General features: G+C 40.6%; 1 protein-coding gene across 7 annotated transcripts in view; it reads left to right on the forward strand.

Annotated features, from left to right (window-relative positions):
* LOC106608929 (CD99 molecule-like 2) overlaps positions 1–15,288 on the forward strand; it is a 29,027-nt gene extending 13,739 nt beyond the window's left edge. For 3 of the 7 annotated variants that reach the window (XM_014207160.3, XM_014207166.3, XM_014207165.3), the window contains 6 exons: positions 3,914–3,976; positions 4,808–4,879; positions 5,159–5,203; positions 5,344–5,463; positions 5,592–5,657; positions 8,203–15,288. In XM_014207160.3, the coding sequence (XP_014062635.1) occupies positions 3,914–3,976; positions 4,808–4,879; positions 5,159–5,203; positions 5,344–5,463; positions 5,592–5,657; positions 8,203–8,264 (428 nt within the window). In that variant the 3' untranslated portion in view covers positions 8,265–15,288. The remainder of the gene's footprint in view (positions 1–3,913; positions 3,977–4,807; positions 4,880–5,158; positions 5,204–5,343; positions 5,464–5,591; positions 5,658–8,202) is intronic. The other 4 variants (XM_014207163.3, XM_014207169.3, XM_014207168.3 and 1 more) reach the window with 2 other exon arrangements.
* Positions 15,289–18,859: the final 3,571 nt, after the last annotated feature.

Genomic DNA, 18,859 nt, shown 5'->3' on the forward strand with positions numbered 1-18,859 from the left:
GTTCATCAAATCAAATGTGGTCACATACACGTGTTTAGCAGATGTTATTGCGGGTGTAGCGAAAAGCCCATTTATCTGATGCCGTCTGACCTGTCATACTCTTTCTGGCCAGACAGCATCAGATACATGGGCTACATATAGTAACTAATCAAAAGAGAACCGGCGCGTTCTCCTAGAAGCTTGGCTGGTGCGTAAACCCGCGAATTCAGACAAACAAAGAGGTGTAATGGGTTCGCACTCCACAATTTTTTTTGTATTTTGTATTTTTTTAAATATATTTTACTGCATTTGCCAGCAGCATACCACCCTGCATCCCACTGCTGGCTTGCTTCTGAAGCTAAGCAGGGTTGGTCCTGGTCAGTCCCTGGATGGGAGACTAGATGCTGCTGGAAGTGGTGTTGGAGGGCCAGTAGGAGGCACTCTTACCTCTGCTCTAAAAAATATCCCAATGCCCCAGGGCAGTGATTGGGGACACTGCCCTGTGTAGGGTGCTGTCTTTCGGGTGGGATGTTAAATGGGTGTCCTGACTCTCTGAGGTCATTAAAGATCCCATTGCACTTATTGTAAGAGTAGGGGTGTTAACCCTGGTGTCCTGGCTAAATTCCCTATCTGGCCCTCATACCATCATGTCCACCTAATCATCCCCTGTTTTACAATTGGCTCATTCATCCCCCTCCTCTCCCCTGAAACTATTCCCCAGGTCTTTGCTGTAAATGAGATTGTGTTCTCAGTCAACTTACCTGGTAAAATAAAGGTAAAAAAATAAAATCAGGGATAGCGTACACAGATGTTTTGGCTTTACAGCCTTCTTCAGTGTGTAGGTACAAATATCTTTCATTCAAAACAGCATTTGCAAAGATCAACAGCTGTGCAGCAGGTGCATCTAATCAGAGGTTGCATTCATCTGCCAATCAGGGATATCGCTTTTCTGGTCTACCTGTATACAAATGAGACACAAAGAGGTACAGAATTATAGGACATGGGAGCGGGCACGGGCAACTCATAAATCAATCGCCCCCAGGTGTCCACTCACCTAAATACATCACATCAATTCATCAGATAGCCTACCACAAAGGACATCAGGCAAAGCCGTTCATAAATATGTCGGGCCAACTCATAAACGATATGCAAAATCTTGTATAACAGTCTAAATGTGGCTTATAGGAAGGAGGTGAAATCGAATTCATCGTTTAAACCGTGTGGAGATACAGAATTTGAATGTATACATTAAAAAATATATTTTGTTTTGTAAAGTGTTTCGCAACTGGCGAGGTGATATCCTGACGTCTAATAGCGGATGTATGTTCTCCAAGACGTAATTTCAAGGCACGGGATGTTTTTTTCCAATATAATTCTAATTGCAAGAATTTGATGGAGGATATTTCAGTTAGAATCGTCCCAGTGAACAAGCACCAAACCAGCGGTAGGGTGTTGGTTGCAAAGCACTGCACGTCAAAAGTGATTTTTATACTCCCAAGTGATGATGTAAATGTACAATTTATATCAATTTGTTTGTAAATGTTAATCGGACGTCACACATAAGATGCAGCGTTTTTTGGTGAATATTTGTTGTGCGTTTTGTTGTAGAGAATTCCAGCTAATGCTAGCTAGCAACTTACTGTGTCTGGTGGGGTCGTATATTTTGTACAGTGCGTGAGTGCAGAGTTGGATGGTGAGCCGTGCATTGCATGACGTGCAATTTTGTGCTGTTCCTATCAGGTACATTGTTAAAGATATTATATTGTAATTGTATTATTTTTGGTAACTACATTGCCCCAGTGAACAAGCACCAAACCAGCGTGCGTGAGTGCAGAGTTGGATGGTGAGCCGTGCATTGCATGACCTGCAATTTTGTGCTGTTCCTATCAGAATAAAGCTCCATGACTGGTGCTACAAGTTGGGAGTTCGTGTCGATGATTGATTGCACACAACGCAAGAAGAGTACTGTTACACTACAAGAGGTACATGGGAAGATCTACAGGGGGGAAGCATCCTTTTATGAATGCCTCTGACCACATCTGCTTTAACAAATACGTTTGATAGATTTCTTGATCGTTTATAGGTGAATAAAGATAGATTCTAAAAAGCAGAATTTAAAGAGGAGGCTGATGATAATGTACCTGTGTTTATTGACAATAGACTTGATGCCATTACGGCTATCATTGACAGTAACTATATAGTTTACAGGAAACAGTTTCTTCTTTTTTTGTGGGGATTTATTAAGTATCTGGCTTCTGTTCAAGCTTTTAACTTGTTTAGGAGCTTAATCAAGCCGGGTATCCTCACAAGCGGAAACGCTCAAGAAGATAGTTTGATTGTCTATCATATTCTTCGTTTGTGTCACAGATGCGACGCAGCCTATGAAGTTGGCTTACTGGTAAAACCTATTTTTAGGGGGAGAGGGTGATAACTGGCAATATAGTATTTTCTGTAAACTGTAGTGCTTAGATATTGTCCCTTTGCATCAAGTACATCTAAGAAATGTATAGAGTTAATGTTATTTTCCATAGTGAATGAAATTGATTGTACTCTAGAGTTAATGTAGTTAAGAAATTAATTAAATTTAATTTCGTAACCCGACCAGATCATAAATCAATCGTCTATATAGCTGGTCCAACATTTAACATGATCTTTGTAAGGATTGTTTTCATAAATAAAATCCAATTAGAATTTCCCCATAAAGGGATTTGCATAGTTAATGGAGTTCCCATTGCTGTTCCAAAAGTCTGTAGATAGTAATATTTATCAAATAATGTTTTTTCTTTTTATTAAATTAGTTATGCAAGCTCAATGATATTGTAATGAAACGGCAGGGAGCAGGTTTCGAACCCTCGACCTTCTAGCCCGAAGTCCAGCGCTCTATCGACTGTGCCGCAAAAGCATGCTCAAGCGGCAGAGTCGATTTCCACGCTTATAAACCTAGGGTCGTTACAATATAATTTGTTGGCACCTCGCTTAAGCGGTTGGAGAGGAAGAATTTGAGGGCCTCCATACCGCCATCATTTGGAATATTGGTATATATTAAGAGTGACTAACCAGTCTCCTTCAATAATGACTGGTATACTTTGTAGTTTCATTAGAACAAATGCTGTTTTGAATTAAAGAAAAGTGGACCCACACACTGAAGAAGGCTGTAAAGCCGAAACATCTGTGTACGCTATCCCTTGATACAGTAAACATTTTAAAAAATATGGAATATTGAAGTAAGCTTTATGCGACATATTTTTGAGTGCGAACCCATTAAACTTGTTTGTTTGCCTACATATAGTAAGACAGAGGGGCGCTGTTTCAGACACTTGCAAATTGAAGGAAAGTTGGCGAGTGCACTGTTCGGATGCTAGAATTATTTTGGACGCACGCCATCTTTCTGTTGGCGCGCGTCTCGGTCAAATAAATGATCAATATTCTATATTTTATTTGGACGGCAAGGAGGTACGGTAAGGCCGGCCAGATCCCCTAAAACCAGCCCATAACGCCGTCCCTGTCAAATCCAAGTTTATTGTTCGCGTACGCAGATTTGCAGATGTTATCGCAGGTGCAGCGAAGTAGTATGGTATTTACTAGGCCTAGATTCAATCCGGAGCTTGGAAGATCCGCGTTATGGTGCAATTGACATTTACAGGTAACTTCCGATTGAGCATATGCAGCGTTTACCATGAGTGAGTTCTCTGTAAAAGAGAAAACATTGCCTTTAATGTTGTAGTGTAGTAGCAAGTAGTATAGTCATAGTATAGCTGTACAATCGCAGTAATGTTCTAGACACCGGAAATAGTAGTATTAGTGGTAGTATTAGTTTAGTACCGCCTAGTACTGTAAAGTAGTAATAGTACAGTATAGTAGTAATATAGTAGAGCAGTAGTATTATTATAGTATTAGTATACAGAAGGTTGATGTGGTGTCATGTGCTCGTCAGATAAAGGTATCGGAGGCGGGGGCAAGGGTGCCGGAGCTTCCAACAACAGAGGGGGGAATGGGGGTAAGAACCCTGCCTGACCTACCCTATACCGTGCCTACCCTAACCAACATGGTCTACCTGACCGAACTAAACCCTACTGTGCCTGTCCTGCCTCTGTCTACTGGGCTGGGTACTAGCTTCTTGGATAAACCTTCTTGGATAATACCTCGTTCAATTTAACCTCATTCCTCTCTTTAATATCCAATATATCTGTCCTGTCTTTATGTCACTCTCTCTATCTTTTATGCCTGTCTCTCTCTCTCTTTATCTCTCTCTGTCTCTTACTTTCTGCCTCTCTATCTCCATTTATCCATCTCTCTATCCCCCCGATCTCTCTCTCACACCATTAACAAGGCCTACTGGGGAGTTATCGACTGGTCACACACTGAGCGTGTGTACTGCGTTTGGATGGGTACTGCGTTTGGATGTATTTACACATACTCTACTAAAAACTTCCTCTTGGCATGTTTGTACTGTGGGTGTACTGCGCACAAAGCAGGACTGATGGTCTATATCCAAAACCCACATCCTCAAAAAGGCACCACTTCCGATTTCCTGACAATGTGGTCATAACATCTGGCAACTTGCATGGGGATGGTAGCTGTAGTTTCACTCTGTCTGGGTCTTGTCAAAGGCTAATTTCCTCTTTTTCCTCCCCGGGTGAAATCTGGCAACCAGCACTTATCCTCTACATACTGTGATTGACCCCTCGTCTGCTGAACTTTGTCCTCTCTCTGGTGACCTTCCTTTGGAGACATTGGCGTTGTTTGTATGGGGGACCGTCCCTGGCTTGGAGCCTGGTGTGTCAGGTTAGGGTTGCCAGTTAATGTAGTCCTATATCCCGCATTTTAGGTGGATCCTTCTCGGACGACGATCTGTTTGACGTTGGAAAAGACAACACCTATAAACCCGACAAAGGGAAAGGTAATGATCTCAGATTTGGGAAACGACGAGATAAACAAACAAAAAAAAGAGCTTAAGGACAGACTTCTGTGTTCAGACCTTTGCTTGTATTTCTTATGATGAATTATTGACGGTACACTTGTTTTAATATGACAAATAAATATATTTACATCTGGGTTGTTAAGATTCTCTTGTCAGGACACAAGGTGTAAATACTGTCTATTTATTGACATTGGTTGCACGTGAATAAATAACGTGATAGACTACCTCGCAGTACATCTTTCAAATTTGTCCATGTAGGCGGACGTAATGGTGGCCCATCCACTGCTGATGACAACAACTATGGTATGATGACAACAACAACAATATTGGCTGACAACAACAACAACAGTATTTCTATGAAAAAAAAAGATTTACATGGTCTGTGTCTGATATTGATGGTTGATTATGAATTATACCTCTCGTGTGTTCTTCCTTCGTTCCAGACACCATGGCGGAGACCGGAACCATCGCAGGGATCGTCAGTGCCGTTGGCGTGGCGCTGGTTGGCGCGGTTACAAGCTACATCTCCTACCAGAAGAAGAAGTTCTGCTTCAGCATACAACGTAAGTGACCAGCTGGGACAACTGTCCTCTTTAATCTAGAGATAATAATACATGAATATTTAATAATTAATTAATTATAATAATCTAGATGTGAGATGATCTCAGACTGTTGTCTCCTCCCATCACAGAGAGCCTGAATGCAGACCTGGTGAAGACCGATAACCCGGACGCTGTGGTGGCCACAGAACCACAAGGTAACCACCCATAGAGAGCTAGAGCTCTATTCAATCAGATCCGCTTTAGCCCACATTTGCATAGCGGTTGTTTTTGCAGTGTCAGAGGCGGAACTGCGTTAGAGCTGACAAATCCACAAGCGGCTCCTCTGACATTATACCTAAAGCGTACATTGCCATTGGCTGCACGGAGTCGCATTACGAGAAATCCCATGCGTCCTTGTTTACAAGTTGGAACTCTGGAATGTGAGATGTAATCGACACCTTGATTAGGCTGATAGAAATCCTCATTATTTAGTGGAATGATTTTCAATTTCAGCGCCATTATTTCTATATACCACTTTCTCGTTCTTAACTTCTAATGCAAGTGGAACGGGCAGTGCTTAATTTGTAAATCAGGAGGTGCCGGAACCAAAAGCGAGTGCGAGAGGGGGGTGACCTGGGGAGCTCTGAGGTACTGAAAAAAGAAAAAAAATCACCTTGATAATAAAGCATATCATCACATTTGCGTAGTGACACAAAACAGTAGAGTAGAGGCACTTACAGAAGTTGCACACATGGGGAACATTGTAGTAGTAGGGTCTGGGAAAAATGTGTCCTTTTATAAACGCATTTCATGCAATTCTAAATAATCTTACATGACTGGAGACTTGGGCAGAATCTTTTTTTAATACCGCACAAATGATCGAAATGACAGGCTACTTTGACGCTGACAAACTGAGAATCTGAGATCAATTAAAACGACTTTAGGTCCGTCAACAGCATAGGCCTACGTGTGGGGAGACACATATAGGCTACAATATGAGGATGAAATTATAATCCTAAAAATGCTGTCCGGTTTCACTGACTCACCCAATGACGCGTTGCTCACTCGCTGGTGAGTATTGATAGTTTTGTGGTGTTGTTGGTCGACACGAGAGTGAAATATGAAACTGTATTCTCTCCAGTTAAAAGGGTCTGTCAGGGAGATGGAGAGGGAAGGAGAGGGAGGAAGTGGGAGGGAGATGGAGGGGGAGGATCTCATGTTTGTTTTGGTAACTCAATACTCTGGGAAGGAGACAAAAGAAAAGTGAGAGAAAGGTTTTCCTTACCCCGGGAACTTATACCATATATGACCAACACCTTTCTTATTATGGAATCCATGAGAAGAAGCGATCTTTGTGCTTGGACAATATGCAGCCTATTTTACTTTACTTCAAATGAAGTAGATTAGAGTAGATAAAATGACCTCCAATTGAAAATGGTCATAGGGCTAGTTCTGGTTGTAAAAGGTTTATGAAGGCATTATTAAGCTTTAGAAGTTTCAGTTTGTGGGCCCTACCGTCTGGCGCAGCGGTCTAAGGCACTGCATCGTAGTGTTGCGGCATCACTACAGCCTGGGGTTCGATCCCCGCGACTGGGAGTCTCATGGGGCGATGTCCGGGATAGGGGAGGGTTTGGCCAGGGGGGCTTTACTTGGCTCATCGTGCTCTAGCCACTCCTTGTGGCGTGCCCGGTGCCTGCAAGTTCAACAGTATTTCCTCCGACACTTTGGTGCAAGCTGACTTCTGGGTTAAGCGAGCGCTTGTCAACAGTGAAGAGGCGACTCCGGGATGCTGGCCTTCTAGGCAGAGTTGCAAAGAAAAAGCCATATCTCAGACTGGCCAATAAAAAGAAAAGATTAAGATGGGCAAAAGATACTGAACAGAGGAACTCTGCCTAGAATCCCGGAGCATCCCGGAGTCGCCTCTTCACTGTTGACGTTGAGACTGGTGTTTTTCGGGTACTATTTAATGAAGCTGCCAGTTGAGGACTTGTGAGGCGTCTGTTTCTCAAACTAGACACTCTAATGTACTTGTCCTCTTGCTCAGTTGTGCACCGGGGCCACTCCTCTTTCTATTCTGGTTAGCCAGTTTGCGCAGTTCTGTGAAGGGAGTAGTACACAGCGTTGTACGAGATCTTCAGTTTCTTGGCATTTTCTTGCATTCCTTCATTTCTCAGAACAAGAATAGATGGACGAGTTTCAGAAGAAAGTTCTTTGTTTCTGGCCATTTTGAACCTGTAATCAAACCCACAAATGCTGCTGCTCCAGATACTCAACTAGTCTAAACAAGGCCAGTTTTATTGCTTCTTTAATTAGCACAACAGTTTTCTGTGTGTAGACCTGTCTGTAGACCTGCAGATCTGTCTGTAGACCTGTGCTAACATAATTGCAAAAGGGTTTTCTAATGATCAATTAGCCTTTTAAAATGATAAACTTGGATTAGCTAACACAACGTGCCATTGGAAGTCAGGAGTGATGGTTGCTGATAATGGGCCTCTGTACACCTATGTAGATATTCCATATAAAATCTGCCGTTTCCAGCTACAATAGTTATTTACGACATTAACAATGTCTACACTGTATTTCTGATCAATTTGATGTTATTTTAACGGACAAAAAAAATGTGCTTTTCTTTCATAAACAAGTACATTTCTAAGTGACCCCAAACTTTTGAACGGTGGTGCATATATATATATAAAAAAGTTGCCGTTTGGGATCAGGATTATAACCATCAGTTTCATCTCTCCTCTCTTTCACCAACAGTTCAACAGACTCTTCTGGAGCCCCCCAATGCTGAGCCCCCTAGTGAGGAGAACGCTGTCTAACATCCCCCCGTTCTGCCTCGTCCCCCCGACCTACACACACGCACAAACAAAGAGGGCATGACAACACACACTTACATGCTCCCACCGTATGAAATATCTCTCTCCACCTGACACACACCAACACACACACACCACTTTTGAATGATAGTGCCCCCCCCCCCCCCCCCCCCCTTATACCTGGCTATACAGAGATCGGCAAAGTCTGTTTGTCATGTAGCGTTCCATGTTGACGCTGCCAACTTGCATGACATTTTAAGGTCAGAATGTCATTGTGACATAACTTGGTGCCAACATGGAGGGCAGTTTGCCGACCTCTGTAGACCTACCCCTGCCAAACTATGTGTAAATATAATTTTAATTTATTTGAACTGTTTTGAATACCACTAATATGCCTGTTTACTATATGATTATGTAGGAGATGTTAACCTGATCCCGGATCAGTTTGAGTTTGACAATGATAGTCAGAGGACTTGCTAAACTAAAACACATACAGATCTCGGACCAGGCTTCCATCTTGGTATTTCCTGAAGAGATAGTATAGGACATAGTATAGCCCACATACTTGTCCCGTAACTCTGTTTATCCAATCAAAAAGCTTATCTAATCGACACAAGCCCTATGATTGGTGTGGATTTGTTTGCTTAAGCATATTAAAAAGAAGTGATTTGAACTGTTTAACTGTTGACGCTAGAAATCAAACGTCGATTGATATCCGACCTGCACTTTCTATCTATTGGATTGCCTTCAATATTAGTTGAATTGGTTGAATTCAATTGGTTGTACGTATATCCCTCGTGTGATTTTGTACCATTTCTACCTTCATTGTATATACTCGTCTTGTCCTACAGACACAAAGCGTTTTGCAGTGGTTACTTACACAGGTTCATGTATAAAAGCTGCATTTTTATAGCCTTGATGCCAGTCTGTTTGTGCTTTTTAGGCACGTCCTTGTCACTCATTGTAATGCTAGCATTTTTATAGTGTTGATTTTGAGGATGGGGAAAAAATGAAGCAATTTGAACAACTTATTTGTTACCTACTAACCCCAGAGCTGCTGCTTATTGTCCATCATATAATTTGTGCTTTTTAAAGACACTGAAGAGAAAATAGTCTCTTTTCCAATATCCTTAATAGCATACTACTTAGGGAACGAACCAGTAGGGAATGAACCAGTGTATTGGGTCCTAGCATTCTAAGTAGTATTCCAGTATGGACATCGGAGGGTACACAAAGGCTCTGTTCCAATATCCACACTAGCACACTACTTAAGCTGCGTTTATACTGTCAGTCCAATTCTGATATTTTGCCCAATTATTGACAAAATATCTGATCTGATTAGTCAAAATACCAATTAGTGGCAAAAGATCAGAATTGGGATGCCTGTGTAAATGTAGCCTTAGGGAACGAGCCTGTGTATGAGGTCTTAGCATTCAAAGTAGTATGCTAGTATGGATATTGTAGCGTAGCCTTTAAGTCTACTTGTGTGGAAACGTGTTTGTGATGAAGATACTAATACTACTCTTTGTACGTTGTATATCTATTTTGTCTTATTGAGATAATGCCAGTGCTAGAGAAAGTTAAGTAAATGTGAAATCGAAGCCTAGTTGAGCTTTAAAACCTCTTGATATTGAAGTAACATAATGGTCGCGTTCCAGGCCAACTACAATGCAGACGTTGCAGATATTCCAAGGCATCAACCAATAGTTGCGTGCCACATCATCGACTTGGCAGTCAGGCATCAGGTTGCTATATCATAATGTGGTTAGCTGATGTGTTAAAGTCTTATCCAAGCATTGTGAGATCTGGAAGGCGTCTGCAATGTAGTCATTCTGTAACGCGCCCAGTGGCTATATAGAAAATGGAAGTTTGTTTTTGTAACAAAGTCATTTATGGCTATGTATAGACTTCTGAAGTCCTTCAGATTTAGCTCTTTGCTATATGAAAGCATAGTTAGTTATTAGTCTTAGGTTCTTTGGGTAGTCTTTATACTAGGTGTTGCTTTGCTGCAGTCAGTTGCTTGTTTGGATGATTGGGATCAATTCCATCTCAAACCAGCCAATTCGGGAAGGGATTTCAAATTCCATTTCAAGAATTGAGAAAATGCACAAGAATTTATAAAAATCCTTAATTGAAAAACAATGGCACATTTCAGTTCATGAATTGGGATTTGAAATCACTCCCTTGAATTGACTTAATTGAAATGGAATTGGCCCCAATCCTGGGTTAGGAGACTAGTAGTGAAAGTGAAGCTTGTAAATTGCGGTGTGAGTATACCTCTGTGTTTTTACTATTACTTGTTGTATGAGCATATTCCTTGATATTACGGTGTGTCCCGATGATCTATACACTCGTTCCTAAGTGTGTTTTTGCTAGAAAATAATTGCGTCTCTGCACCCCCACTCTTTCTACACTAACGTTTCCTAGAGTGGGTTTTGTCTTAACTTCTTAGCTCAAGTTATAACATTTATTTTAGATATAGAAGAACATTTGTTTCCAAGTGACTTTTATTCCAGAAATGAAAACCTTTTTAGGATGAATCTAAAATGGCCCCCTATTCCCTTTGTAGTGCACTACTATATAGGGAAGAGGATGGGATTTGGGATGTAGTCCTACTGTATGCTGCACCCTGTTCTGTTTGGCTCTCTTGTTGCCTTGGAAACGCAGCTCTAGAACCACTCCTGTGACGTTCCAGCACTCTCCCTACCTGTAGTAACTCACTGTCCCTAACAACTGCGCCAGGATCATTTGTATCATCTTACTTATAATGGGTAAGGTAACGATTTAGGTCGGAGGAACTGTTGTTAACCCGTTAAAAATACGGACGGAATATCCCGAAAAACACATTTCAGTTCAAGGCATTCAGTTGTACAACTGACTTAGGTATCCCCCTTTCCCTTTCTTTTCCATTCATTTTCAATCCTTCTAATTAATTCTAATCTATGACATAATAAAGGACCGTAGTATTGCGGAATACAACACAGGACAATACAACTGGCCAAAAATTATATTTCACAAAGGTTAAAAGGTCCAATGCAGCAGTTTATTATCTCAATATCAAATCATTTCTGGTTAACAATTGAGTACCTTACTAGCTAGGTTTCCATCCAATTGGTGATTTTCTTGCAAATATGCTAACGTCCACATGAAAACATTATGCACATTCTCCCACCAGAGATGTTTCCACCAAATTGACTTGTTGCAGATAAAAGGCTGTGTGTGATGACGTGGTGCACATGAAAATACCTTTTTGCGGTTAAATTCCCATGTACCGAATAAAGAAATCCAAGTTACTGTAAATGGGTTTCCATCGCATTTTCAACTCTATTGATGGTTTTCACCAAAGAAATTGCATTATATAGCGCGTGCCCACTCTGGTATTGGCATGTGCGCGCTAGCCAATAGCTTGCAGATAACTTTGCGGGTATAGCCTACATTATAAGATTATTATGGACAAACGGCAGCCAAGCATCGATGATCATGTCACCAGAATAAGACCCTATATATTTATTGGAAAGGAGCATCAAGCTCACCACCCTGTGAAGTTCATCCTAATTTATTTCATCTGTAGCCTAATGAACTGCATGCTTTCCCGACGAGTCGTAGTGGGACGACCACACAACATGTCATCGTGTGACTCCCATGTTTACTTCGATATGATGGTTATTATATCAATATTTGCGCATTAAAGCATTTCCACCAACATTTCTTGCATAATTATTTTTACAAACACAAAAAGATCCCACCATGTCTAGCGCATTTTGTTTTGTCGACATTTGAAAAGTTTACCGGCAAATTTTATGTTTCCATCAGACATGTTTTATTTGATGTACTTTACGCGCATAAAACTTTTGGATGGAAACCTGTTTATTGTGATTGGTTTCAATTAAAATAGTCAAAAGGAAACAAAATTAGCCATTTCTCAAGCAAGAATTTTGGTAGGAATGTCTGGGAGTGGTCTGAGTGGGGAGGGGAAAGCTGATGTCATCAGGCAGGCCAAAACTCCATCCCAACAAAACAGGACAACATTTCAGCTGGCCTTTTCAAACAGCTCTTACACTAAAAGGGCATTATCATCATTTTCACAATTTCACAGTATTATTCTAACCTTACAGTGGAAATATATATAAAACACAAGGAAAATCACGTTTTTGACTGCACTGGGCCTAACTAAGGGGCAGTGAGTAACTGGAGAACTGTAGTTAACACTTTCCTCTCCTGTCACCCAGATTCAGGTGTGCATTGCTAACCTCTCTCCTATGACACTGCTGTAGTAGTTATGGTGCTTCTCTATGCCTTATAACCTGCTAGCTCATGCTGGGTCCCCCAGTACTAACCACATAGATCTAGAATCAATAGAATGGACAACGTTTTCTCCGAGCATTTGGGATTGTTCTGTATGTAAACCCAAGACACTCCATTTAATATGCTACGTTACATTTCATATGGTATGTATTCATTTGTGGATGTCCTTCATCCATTTCATGATATGTTACGAATTGCGATGCGTCCAATATGTTACAAATTGCAATTCGTACAATATGTTACGAATTTGCATGGCGTACAATATGTTACAAATTCCAATTTGTTGTTGCTAATGTTAGCTAGCTGGCTAAATAGGGGTTAAGGTTAGGGATAGGAGTTAGGTTAAAGAGTTAAGGTTAGGGTTACGGGAAGGGTTAGCTAACATGCTAAGAAGTTGCTAATTAGCTTAAAATGCTAAAGTTGTCCGTGATGAGATTTGAACACAACCTTTGGGTTGCTAGATGTTCGCGTTATACCAAATGTAGCATCATACTAATTTCAGTGTATGGATTTGCATTTACTATGTTACGTCTAGTCTATGAGACCAGTCTGGAACGGAACATTCATTGGCTAGAATGGATAGAATTTTCTCAGTGTTCTACACATGCAACAATGGTGTGGGAACTAGAGATGATATTTCTATGGGAACTACCAATTGAATTCTGTGGTCTAAGGGCATGTGTCCATTCTATGCATTCTATTTCTATGTCTAAAACACCCCAGTGACTGAGATCTGTGCTTACACACAAAAAAAACAACAACGAATGTTAAACGAATGTAATCTTTCTCTTAACTCAGATGCGACAGCGCCTACCGCGGTGCTTTTCGCTCGTAGCAAAGATGTTTAAAAACCCACCAAAGATGTAGCATTGATGGATTTTCAGATTTTCAGATATTGGATCTTAGTGTTGTGCTTTGGGTTGAATGTTTCACTTTATAACTGCCACTAAATAGTAGAGGAAGGCACCCCCTTTCTTTTTACTACTGCTTGCGAGGTAGTTTTGGGCACAACCCAAAAAGAAAACATGTGAAGACATTCGATTCTGGACCAATTGAATGTTTAGGAGTGTCTTCCACATGATAACAACATCACATAGCTACATAAAAATCCCCAAAATAAAATTACATAGAAATTCCTCACAAATATTCACTTTTTTAAACGTGGATTGAGACTGTTAGGGCGAAGAATCCCACCATCCCGTCATAGACTTGTTATAGGCATGGTAGACATAAGAGAATTTGATTTGAAGAGCACAGAGTTGTGTGAGTCAGAATTGCCTGTGAGATGATTATCTTTTGGTACTATGGTGTACTCTCATGGTATGGTGTACTCTTGTGGTACTATGCTATACTATGTTGTACTATGGTTTTGAATGGTATTATTGTGCCTCTTGGATGCAGTATGGATAATTTGCCTCTTTTGGAAATTAGATCATGTAAAGTTTTCGAAGACGTAAGGAAACGTATATACAGTAGTGTACGAGTCAATGAACTAGGAGACGTTGCCCAGTAGTTTGCAGTCCTAAGGCTTCAACGTTTCCCTTGGTTTCTATGGTTTACGATAACTGGGAACTAAAGGTAACAGACATAATAGCAGTTGGATCACCTTAAATCTAGGGGCTCCTCTACTACACATACGACGGTATGGGCTATAATGGAACTGTACAAAAATACAATGCATGTTTTGGGATATTTAGCAGTAGTCTTTGGAAGTTTTCCCTCATTGGGTTTGCATTGAGAAAGCCTGGGCGCCAGTATGTTTCTGCTCTCTTGCCAACTCCTTATGACTTAACGCATGACAGCAATGGTGCTGGCAAGAGCACAAACAGATCTGGGACCAGGCTAGCATTGGTAGGCTTGGTCTGATGATAATGTATTTGGATCAGGAGTAGTAGTTGGTGGTTGAATGTGAAGGTATGTATGAACTGGCAGTGAAGTCCAGGATGAGAACAAGAAGGATCGGACCGGTATGATGTCATAATAGAAACCTGGAAGTACGCAAGAGTGCCAAGTTTTCCTATCCAGTTCCATTCACTGGTGGCTCTGTTCAAAAGTAGTGCACTAATATCTAGGAAATAGGGTGTTCTTTGAGACAGTTCAATTTGGTTCCAGTGCAGATATACTTCATTAAGAATGATTTATTACACAACTGTCTCATTCTTCTTTATCTCATTCTAGAGTGAAGTCATCCAGTCGTTGCACTAGCTGTCACTCCAACCCCACTGTCCAGTTAGAAGTAAGAACGCAGGGCTATTATGACATCACAATGTAAACAATGTATTCCAACTGTAGCATTCACTTCAGATATGTACTAACAATATGGCCTTCTGCATGCATAGAATCCACGCCTGATTCACTAGTGCCTGTCAACTGAACCACACACACACACACACACACACACACACACACACAATTTACGCACGCACGCACGTACATATGTATGCACAATCACACACAAAACACACATTTTACATGTATGCACACACACACAGTCAATGAAGGCCACTGGTTTGCTAACTAACAATGAGCATCTGAATGTTGGACAATCTTGGATAAATCTTATACTAACAACAGAAATGTGATGATTCCTACTGAGGCTTTCTATACTGCTGTAGTTCTATACTATATCTCACTGCTGTCTCTCACTCTCACTGGCAATACATTATGGAACAACATTCATCAATCAATGAAACCCAATAAAATAATTTGAAAAGAAAAGAAACCCCAAGACTCTGGACTCTGCTTTCATTTTTTATATCTGTGGAATGTCTGAAGGTTTTTATTGATAATGGCTCAAACACTGGACTGGGAGCAAGTCTGTTTCTGTTCTTGCCAACTCCATTGCTGTCGTCAAGACAAACAGTTTGGTGTGACAGGGAGTAGGCATGATAACACAAACAGACAGGCACTAAGGCTAGCTCATATACAGATATGACATGTTTCCGAGGGGGTTGGGATTCATTTAGAGTATTCACAGAAGCACCAAAGCATAATACCAAATGCTTGACATGTTAGATGACTGAAAAAAAAACACCTGGTAAAATACAGAATGCTAACAAATCTGTGAGCAGCAATGAACGGGGTTCACAGGATGACAGGAAAGACATAAGATCAGTTGGATAACAAAGCAATCACTCCATCATGTAGGACAGGGTTCCCCATCTGGTGGCCCGCAGGCTGAATTTGACCCACAGGTGATTTTATTTGGTCCCCCAAGTTTTCTGAGCAAAATGTTTTATTTAATTTTTTATTGTTGGACATAAAAAAACACCAAATCAGCTCCAAGTGATTTTAATTATGGAAATCTGTTCCAAAGTATTCCAGCGCATAACATGTGATCGTATACAATTGTAAGCAAAGTTTGAAATTATGTTTTAGTCAAGTATTATATTTGTTTGGGCTTCTTGCGGGCAATTTACAAAAGTATTTGTAATTGTGTTCCGGCCCCTGACCATCTGCTCAAGAAAAAAAATCAGCCCGCAGCTGAATCTAGTTGATGATCCCTGATGTAGGAACTATTTCCTTTATGTTCAATCAGTGAAAGCATACCACAAGGATGATGCAAGTGAAGTTTAGTCTAGTACTGTAGGTTGGCTATCTTTGAATGCAACAGGTAATCCTTCAAAACATTTTACTTAACGTAAAATAAAATAAATAGTTTATATAGAGTGGGGTCTGAAACGACTGACACCCTCGATAAGGATGAGCAATAATGAATTCTATAGATGCTTATCAATAAAGTAGTCAAAAGTTTAGCATTTGATCCCATATTCCTAGGAGGCAATGGCTACATCTAGCTTGTGAGTTCATTTTTGTTTCAGATTATTTTGTGCCCAATAGAAATGTATGGTAAATAATCAAGTGTAATTTAAGTCACTTTTATTATAAATAAGAATAGAAAATATTTCTAATCCAAATGAATGTGGATGCTACCATGAGTACGGATAATCCTGAAGGAATCAAAAATAATGATGAGTGAGAAAGAGGGTTAAAGATCATACCCCCTTCACAGCCGGGCCGTGACCGTGAGACCCATGAGGCGTCGCACAATTGGCCCAGCAAAGTCCGGGTTAGGGGAGGGTTTGGCTATGTTCCGACCACGTAATATGGCAACAATATGCAATATTTCACATTGTTTGTCTGCATAATTTAAATCTAACACATTTTTATGAGACAAAGTCCGCCTGACCAATAGTTATTGCTCTAGTATCCTATGGTGCCACTGACATCTATAGTCTCACCAACTGGTCTGGTGCAGCCAACTAAGGGCCGGTTGTGATACAGCATGGACGTGATATCACAACCCGCAGCGTCGTCCAGGTTTAGCAGGTGTAGGCCATCATTGTAAATAAGACTTTGTTCTTAATTTAGATAAAGGTTCAATAAAAATAAAAAATGTTTAAAGGTTGCAGTGACTTAATATTCACACAGCTTCTAAGGCCATATACATACGGTTTACAAATTCCATGGCCCCATGTCCATCGGTTCATTTCTTATAGCCCTGGTGTGGGCGAAGCAAACTCCTGTGACTGCCATAGGCCCCCAAAAGACATTTGCTTGAAAAACGAGAGAAGCTACAATATTACTGTTTGTCCCTCTTGAGACGCCATAGCAACAACATAGCCAGTATACACTTCTTCAAAAAAGTCAGAAATAATTCAAGATAAATCAAGAATTCTGTAATTAATGTTGACATTTTTGGTCTTAGTCGTGCAATTTTACATCTAACTAAGATGTTTGGTGCAGTATTTATCAAGTGATTTTTTTTCTCATGAAAACTAGTTGTCTCTCGTTGAATAAAAAACACTTAATTGAAGAATCCCGTCCGTAGTTCCCACTCCTACTACGAGTAGTACTGTTGACCATCAATGGGCGTAGACTTCGGCTACCAAACCGACTTGCCTCAAGAAACATTTTTGTGTGTGCGAACAGTTGGAAAAAAAAAAACTAAAACGGCAAAATATTTGCACAAACTGTTTTGACTGGGAAGCATGCGACAGGCTTTACGGTTCATGAGAAGATGATTTTTCAAGTATTTTTCTCATTAGCATATGTACATATGTAGTGTGGCCACATCTGAATGCGGCAACAATTTTTTCTCAAAACCATTAGACTGATGTAATGATGTAAATACAACATCTTGAGTGAATCTGCCGTACGGTTCATGAGAATATGAATGCAGATCATTCTGAGCATTAGTGTTACATATGCAAAGAATCTTGCCACCAACAAAATGTTGAATATTTGAGGCATAAAACCATCGAAGCTCTGCAGATTTTGTTGTGAGGATACAGAATCAATAGACCATTTATTTTGGTATTGCCTTCAGGTAGCCTGTTTCTGGTCTCAGGTTCAGGAATGGATGAAAATGCATAGCATTGATCTAAAATTGACCCTAGAAATTGTACTGTTAGGAGACCGGGTCAGTCAATTACTAATACTCTTAGTAAAAGTATTTATCTTTAACTCGCAATCTGTGGATTCTATTCGATTAGATAGTTTGAAATTGTACGTTAAACATCACAGCATAGTTGAAAGATATGTGTTGCGTAGAAACCCGAAGTGGGTGGCCAGCAGAGATAGATGGGATGGGCTGAGGGAAGCTGAGGGGTGGGATGTGGAATTGGAGACAAGTGGGAGTGGAGTTGCTGTGTGGGAGATAGAATGATGGTCAAAGATAAAAGTAAAAAATAAAAACCCATTAAAAAGTACATTTGAATGACACTGAGGGGCAGTGTTTTTACAACTAATGTCGGTTTGCCTGAGGCTGATGCCGTGCAGGTGTTTGTACACGCACACACACACACACACACACACACTCATTCAAATAAACGCATACAAGAACACACACATACATGTAATAGTGCCAGACATGCACACAAACATATACAGTAGGCATTGCTGTTATAATTTTAGTTGTCCTTGATGTCCTTTGTTTTAAATGTATTATTTTGTTTTATTATTTTAGCATTATTTTTGCTGTTTTCTTCTGTCTTTTCCTTTTTTCTCTTTAGTTCATTCTCTTGGTTGTTGGTGCATTGGGGGGTTCTCGGGAGTGGGGAATGGAATTAGTTGTATTTTTAATTGTACATTTTTCTTCCTGTGGGGGCTGTGGGAGGGGTCTCGAATGGTTGAGGGACAGCTATTGGGGAGCTGTGGGGGGGATCTTGGAGGCTTTGGGTTCATGTTTTTTGGCCTGGTGGTAGATCGGTCAACATGCCATTGAGCAGGGCATTGACCTGGATGCTTCTGTGTGTCGCTCTGAATGGCAATCTGTTGGATGACTGGTATGA

Source organism: Salmo salar, chromosome 07 (genome assembly GCF_965601325.2).
Source record: "Salmo salar chromosome 07, fSalSal1, whole genome shotgun sequence".
Taxonomy (NCBI): domain Eukaryota; kingdom Metazoa; phylum Chordata; class Actinopteri; order Salmoniformes; family Salmonidae; genus Salmo; species Salmo salar.